This window comes from Zingiber officinale, chromosome 2B (assembly GCF_018446385.1).
Source record: "Zingiber officinale cultivar Zhangliang chromosome 2B, Zo_v1.1, whole genome shotgun sequence".
Lineage (NCBI taxonomy): Eukaryota > Viridiplantae > Streptophyta > Magnoliopsida > Zingiberales > Zingiberaceae > Zingiber > Zingiber officinale.
The window spans coordinates 127924044-127931821 of record NC_055989.1 but is presented as its reverse complement, the minus strand read 5'-3'; the positions used below and the strand labels follow the sequence as shown (position 1 = coordinate 127931821).

Genomic DNA, 7778 nt, shown 5'->3' with positions numbered 1-7778 from the left:
TTATATTGGTTTGGTTGATTTTTATAAATCTAGAAATCATTTTCAAATTATCATTCCTAAACCCACAATCCAAACATCATCTTTTACTATCATTCCATTCCCTCATTCCCAAATCCATCAATCAAACACTCCTTAAAGGATATATTATAATTCATTTCTAGTTGGCCAAATTCTATCCAATAAAATTTATTGAAATTTAAATGACGATTCTTTTAGCACATGGCTATTAATAGGAAGATATTTATCTCAGTTATATCGATATTTGAATTTTAGATCTATGATAATTCCTAGCAACACCACCTGGTCTATCAGTGATTAGAGCTGTAAATATGTCAAGCCCAATTAAATTATATATTTTTTAAGCTTAATAAGATAACTCAGCTAAGACAATGCAAGTTTAAAATGAATAAGTTATTGAAATGGCCATTTAAGTTTAAATTAGTTTTTTTTTCTCTTCCGGCTGGAGTTTAATTCAATTTGATTTGAACTTGTTTTGTGTAATTTTGATTATTTAATATTTTTATATTTAAAAAAAAACTTATTTAGTTGATTAATGGGTTTGATATGTCAATGTTATTTATTTGTTTTGAAAATTTCTTTATTTCTTTATAAGTTTGATGAGAATTTTATTAACAGGTTAAGAAGTGTTGTTTATGAGTATGTTATTAATAGATTGAATGTTTATTTATTTAGTTAAGTTTATATATATTAAATGATCATAAAGTTTTATTGAGTCAAATATAAATTTATTCATGAATATTTAATTTATTTATAGTCCTATGAATGATTGAAGGCCATTAACTACTTGAACGGTTCCATTTTTCATAGTCAAACGTATAGAAGAATACTCTACGCAAAAGTCAATTTGGCTTATTATTGAATTTGATTGACTCATTCATTTATTGTTTGAGTTGGCATTCCGTGCCACAATTCTCCATCCTCATTGATCGCCCATCATTCGCGATGGTGCGAATCATCTTCCTTCTTTTCAGTGCCATTCTCTTCTCTTTCTCCACTGCAGACGACACATTAACTCCAGGCCGGCCTCTCACCGACGACAGCGAAGCTAGCTTGATCTCCGTTGGCGGCAAGTTCCAGCTGGGCTTCTTCAGCCCTGTCGGATCGAGCAATCGCTACGTCGGCATATGGTTCTGTAACGTCTCCGTCGACTCCGTCGTGTGGATCGCCAACCGCCGGCGTCCCATCGCCAGCAAATCCGGCATCCTTTCTCTCACAGCAAACGGAACGCTTCTCATCGCCGACGGCAACGGCAACGGCACCACCGTCTACTGGAGCTCCTCCACTGAGGTCTCCGTTGCTAACCCGGTTGCGCAGCTTCTGGACGACGCAAACTTGGTGGTCAGAGAGGCCGGCGGCGACCAGAACACTTACCCGGCGTGGCAGAGCCACGACTTCCCGACCAACATCCACCTCCCGGGCATGAAGCTGGGGTGGAACCTCACGAGCGGGTTCAACCGCCAGCTCACGGCCTGGACAAGCGCCACCGATCCGGCGCCGGGGATCTACACCTTAGGCATCGAGAAACAGGGCAACGCGCAGGAGTTCGTGTGGCAGGGGACGCAGCCGCGGTGGCGGTCGGGGCCATGGAACGGCCTCTACTTCAGCGGCGTCCCGACGATCGAATTGGACAGCCTGCTGCGCCAGGAGTTTGTGGTGGACGAACAGGAAGTCGCCGCGTGGTTCACCGTCGGAAATCCGTCCGTGATCTTGAGGTCGGTGCTGATGCCTGATGGGCTGCTGCGAAGCGAGTCGTGGATCGAGGAGACGCAGACATGGAATGTGCGGGCGTACGTTCCCATGGACCGCTGCGACAGCTTCTACGCCTGCGGCCCCAACGCGGTCTGCTACCCCAACGCGTGGCCGCTGTGTCAGTGCCTGCCGGGGTTTCGGCCCCGGAATCCGCAGAACTGGGACGTGATCGGAAATCCCTCCGACGGCTGCGTGCGGACAACGGCGCTGGATTGCCAGAACGGCACCGACAGGTTCTTTCAGCAGAGCAGCGTGAAATTGCCTGACACGACAGCCTCAGCAGTGAACCGGAGCATGAGCCTCGAAGATTGCCGGAGCTGGTGCTTGAGGAATTGTTCCTGCACGGCGTACGCGAGTGCCAATCTCAGTACTGGGAGCGAAAGTGGCTGCATGATTTGGACGTCCGGACTCGCCGATATCAAGTTCTTATATGGCAGTTCGTCACCGCAGCCTCTCTATGTCAGACTCGCCGCCGCCGATCTTGTTACAGGTCAGTGGTCAAACTTCAAAAATCTACTACTAGAATTAACAGTTAGAATAAAAAATTATGCCGGCGGTTAACTTGTCGACTCATTTCTGCGGCAGCCACGGAGCCGATGGAGTCTGGCCAACGTCGTATGCTCACGATCATCATCTCCGTCTCCTGTGTAGCAGTTCTTTTCTTTGTTTGCGTCGCTTGCTGTGTTTGGGCAGCAAAGAAGAAGAAGAGTAAATGTCAACCAATCTCTACTCTTCTTAGATTTTGTGACTAGACATATATATCAATTGACTTCCGGTGTCTTATTCTTCGCAGAAAATCGTGCTGATGAAGAGGTAGAAGAGGAAAACTTGAACCTGCCGTTATTTGATTTAGGCACAATTGCAGAGGCCACTGGAAACTTTTGCATGGACAACAAGCTTGGAGAGGGTGGATTCGGTCCTGTTTATAAGGTATTTGGGAGTGATTGTCACTGCAAGCATTCAAATTCAGTGAGGTAGAGAGTGAGTTTCCTGATATATGTGTAGGGAAAGTTGAAGGAGGGTCAAGAAATAGCTGTGAAGAGGTTATCGAAGACGTCAATGCAGGGAACGGATGAGTTCAAGAATGAGGTGATGGTGATCGCCAAGCTTCAACACCGGAACCTTGTTCGCCTTCTTGGCTGTTGCGTTCAAGGAGGAGAAAGAATGTTGATCTACGAGTACATGCTCAATGGAAGCTTGGACACCTTCTTATTTGGTTGGTTAGCTAAATCTCTCATGATTCATAAGACTCATGTTAGGTTAATATGCAAGATCTTTGATTTTCTCTTGGCTTGTTATCGACCAGATAGGGACAAATGTCGATTGTTGGATTGGAGAATGCGATATAATATTATACTTGGTATTGCCCGAGGTCTCCTTTATCTTCACCATGATTCTAGATACCGAATCATACACAGGGATTTGAAAACTAGCAACATACTTCTTGACAAGGATATGAATCCTAAAATATCTGACTTTGGCATGGCAAAATTATTTGGAGGAGATGAAACAACAGGAAATACCAAGAGAGTTGTAGGAACATAGGAAGTCTTTCAAATTACTCTTTCATTGTCATGAGAAGTGAAAATTTTAAAGTGATTTTATAATTCATTAATATTTTGATGCAGTGAATATATGTCTCCAGAATATGCTATGAATGGAATATTTTCGGTGAAATCTGATGTATTTAGTTTCGGAGTATTACTGCTTGAGATTGTAACCGGCAAAAAGAATAACAGAGTTTATCAATGCACTAATCATCAAAATCTTCTAGGAGAGGTAAGTGAAACAAATATTTAATATTTGATGAAAATTAAAGGCACATTTAAATTTACAAAATCATGAAATGTGAATGTGTGTTCATTTTTTATTTTTCATCAAAGATGGGATGACAAGGATAATTTCACAACAAAGGCACTTTTTATTTTTTTATTTACCTGTTATTATATCATTTTGGTAATTAAATATGACACACTCTATCTATATATATTTTTTTTAGATATGGAGCTTATGGAAAGAAAATAGAACTTCAGAAATAGTCCATGACTCCATCTGTCATTCTCTTTCATTCGATGAAGTATTGACATGTATAAAAGTTGGACTTTTATGTGTTCAAGAACGACCAGAAGATAGACCGATAATGTGCTTCGTGCTACAAATGTTAGTAAGTAATAGTTCTCTATTACCTGAACCTAAACAACCAGGTTTTGTTGTTACAAGCAATCAAATTGACAATGATTCATCAGGTGCTTTATTATCTATCAACCGTTTGTCTGTTATAATATTAGAAGGTCGATAATGGTAGCTATTAAAAATACCATGTAAATTTTGTAAAAACATATTTTTATTCATAAATAAATAAATAAATTTTTGTAATGCATTCTGAAGTTATTATCATCATCAAGCAACACAAATCACTCCTAGTTCATTCACAGGTCTTTAAGCTACATGTCAAAAAGCAGCTTGTCTTGCTGCTTTGAGAAAATTTTAAAGCACAGTACATAGATGGAAAAACTTAACTTATTTTCATTGTAAATTATTTTTTATAACATGTAATCTTATATTCGAGAGGGTATAATATAAAATAATTAGTTTAGCATTAATTCTCATAGGTGTATTAGTGTATATTGCTTTAGATGATACGACACCAATTATCAAAATATATAAGGAGTGTCTTGGCACATAAGTACACATACTAATAATCTCCTACTTGCATTATTGCCAAACACTATAGACTCTCAGTCCTAGGCTCCTCACATGGGTCTCATGTTTCTATAGAGGTAAGACTTTTGTGAGTAGGTCTACAATGTTCGCGTTGGTATCTACTTTGCTAACCAGCATGTCACCCCTATGAATAATTTCTTTGAGGAGGTGATACTTCCTTAGTACATCCTTGGATAGTTGGGGAGACCTTGGCTCCTTGCCTACGCTATGGCTGTATTATTGTCACAGTATAGCACAACTAGATCAACAATACTAGGAACCACTTCAAGCTCCGCTATGAAGTTCTTGATCCACACAGCGTCCTTTGCTGCCTTTGAAGATGCTATGTACTAGGACTCAACTATTGAGTTTGCAACTATCTCCTACTTGGAACTCCTCCAATAAACAGCTGCATCATTCAGACAAAACACATAACCTTGGTGCGACTTCATATCATCTCTATCTGTCTGAAGACTAGCGTTAGTATATACTCTAACGACCAATTCTTCGTCTCCTCCAAAAATTAAGAACATGTTCTTTGTTTTTTAAAGATACTTGAGGATAGTCTTTATCGCAGTCCAATGACCCTCTCTAGGATCTGACTGATATCTACTCGTCATGACATCTAGTCGAGTGCATATCTTAGCATACATTATGGACCCTATAGCCAAAACATAAGGTATCTTGTCTATTCTGTAGGACTGTTGGGCCGGCTAGGAGGGGGTTGTTGGATATCCTGCTAACACAAAAGAAAAACAAACCCTCCTCGAACTCTTTAAGCTAACACTTGCATAAATAAACTAAGCGGTAAATTTAAAAGCATAACGAAAAAGCGAGGCAAAAGTATTTACTTGTTTACAACTTATGTGGTTGTTAATCCAAGGAAGATTAAGCTCAATAAAACTCCTTCAGGCGGAGAAACCTCTTACAATGTTGAAGCGCAGAAAATAGAAGCTTAGACTAAAAGAGAGCGTGCAAGCACTGGATTTACAATCAGTGAGTTCGTTAAAAAGCTTCTGGACCAAGGCTATATTTATAGCCTTGGTCGGGACGCCTGGAAGGGTTCCGGGCGCCCTGGGAGGATAAAATTTATCCCCCAACGTTCAGATCGAGTCAAAACTCGATCTGGTCAATTTTACGGCTCAGGGCGCCCCGGAGCCCAAAGTCAACAGTTGTTGACTTTTTCATCCGGGACTTCTTCTCTGGTTCAGTTCCGCCTCGGTTCGGTTCTTCTCCTCCGGATCCGCTCGCTTGGGTGATCTCTGCCATCCGGAAAAGGGCTCACCCGAACCCAACTTCCGGTCTTCTCGAGCAGCCTTCCGCTCCGGCTTCTCGTCCCTTGGAATCGCTGCGTGTTTCCTTCTCGTCCACCAGCGTACTCATCCGCAGTCTTCGTCCCTCGGTCGCACCGCGTGCCGACCTTCTCACTAGCTGCGTCTCTTGCTCCCCGAGCAATCTTCCGCTCCGGCTTTCGTCCCTCGGAACCACCGCACGCTTCCTTCTCGTCCACTGGGGTACTCTTCCGCAGCGCCTCGTCCCTCGGACGCACCGCGTGCCGTCCTTCTCGCTAACTGCGCGTCTTCCGCTCGAGTACCTGTGCTCCTAAGCTCCTGCACACTTAGACACAAGGTTAAAGCAACGCAGGACCTAACTTAACTTGTTGATCACACCAAAACAACCTTGGGGTTCCAACAATCTCCCCCTTTTTGGTGTGATCAACCCAAGTTAAGCTAGGGTTACAAATAGACATAGAATAAAAATAATTTATTGCAATAACATGCAACATGATAGAAAAAATTGAATTTCAAAAATTTCAAATTTTAATTTTCAATTTTCTACCTCCCCCTAGACTTATACTTTCCCTTCTCCCCCTTTGATCACAATAAAAATGAGGTTTCAAGAAAAACAATCTAAGGGTTTGACACTTAGAAAAATTATAGAAATCTATTTCAATGTTTTTCGGAGAAAAAATATTTCCAAGTTAAAGAAAAAAATTTCTAAGTCAAAGAATGACTTTTGAAAAATTTCTAAGTTTTCACCAAAAATAAATCTTTCTAAGCCCAAAAATTTATGCAAGAAAATTTAAGAAAATTGATAGCATTAAAATTTTTTTTCTATGTATTTATTTATTTATTTTATACTGATACTTATATCAGCAAGTTTTAAATTTTCATTTCAATTTTTCATAACTTCTCAAATTACACTTTTTCAAATTTAAAGCCACAGATATTAAACATGCAATAATTTGTATCATGTTAATTTCTATTATTTTTTGAATTTCAACTTCACAAAAATATTCAAATAGCATAGATTCTAACTTGATAAAATTTTTCGACAATATAAAAAATTCTTTCGGCAATGTGCAAAATTCATTCGAAAGAATATTTTGTAATTTGCAAGAATTTTTTAATAACAAAAATTCTAATTTACAAGAATCTATTAACAATAGATTTCTTAATCCGAAACACCTTTTCGGTGACTCAATTTCTAAATCGCAAAATTCTTTCGAGAGAGTAATTTGTAATTCGAAAAATTCTTCTAATTTGCATAATTCTTTTGTCAAAATATTTTTTAATTTGCAAATTTCTTTTGATAATATTTCTAATTTGCAAGACAAATTTGACAATTGATTTTCTAATTTAAAAAACTTTTTCGGTAATTCAATTATTAAATCGCAAAAATCTTCAGGCAATTTTTCTATTGAATTAACCGGTTGTTCAGAGGGTAGAGACCATACCTTACTTACCTCATTGGCCGTTGGTTCTCCCCCTGTTGAATTAATTTCTTCCAAAGATTCTCCCCCTTCATCGATCTCGGGATGTGCTTCGGCTGTTGGGGCTGTCTCGGTAATTTCTTCCGTCTCGGATTCTTCTGATGACGGCTCGATGTTTATTGAGGGGACGACTTCAATCGGTTCTTCGTAGAGTTTTAAGAACTTTTCCCAAAGTTCTTTTGCGCTGTTGTATTCGCTAACTCTATCAAAGTCTTCGTTTGGTATTGCTGTTAAAATGTGAAACTCTGCCCGACCGTTTGCCATTGACTCGTCACGTTGCTTCTTGTTCCATAGGCGTAGATCGAGTTCTTCTCCATTCGTTGTCTTTGGTGCTTCATAACCTGTTTTCATTATTAAAGAAATATCAATATCAGAGTTAAGAAATACCGTCATTTGTTGCTTCCAAGAAGCAAGCTCCCCCTCGAATGCTGGAGGGTAGTCGCTAGCTCCGACCATTGTTTTGTTGCTTCAGACGGCGGTTAGTCCTTCTGAGACGTACTCGGCTCTGATACCACTTGTAGAACCGTTGGGC

General features: G+C 40.0%; 1 protein-coding gene across 2 annotated transcripts; it reads left to right on the top strand.

Moving 5' to 3' along the window:
• Positions 1-952: 952 nt before the first annotated feature.
• On the top strand, positions 953-3511 carry LOC122047098 (G-type lectin S-receptor-like serine/threonine-protein kinase At4g27290). Of its 2 annotated transcripts, XM_042608148.1 has the most exons (5): positions 953-2260; positions 2356-2478; positions 2564-2700; positions 2776-2986; positions 3077-3511. In XM_042608148.1, the coding sequence occupies exons 1-5, from the start codon at positions 964-966 to the stop codon at positions 3313-3315; spliced, it is 2007 nt and encodes a 668-aa protein (XP_042464082.1). In that variant the 5' UTR covers positions 953-963; the 3' UTR covers positions 3316-3511. The 2 variants fall into 2 exon arrangements, with proteins under 2 accessions (XP_042464082.1, XP_042464081.1); XM_042608147.1 differs by having other exon boundaries at positions 2776-3511.
• The last annotated feature ends 4267 nt before the right edge of the window (positions 3512-7778 follow it).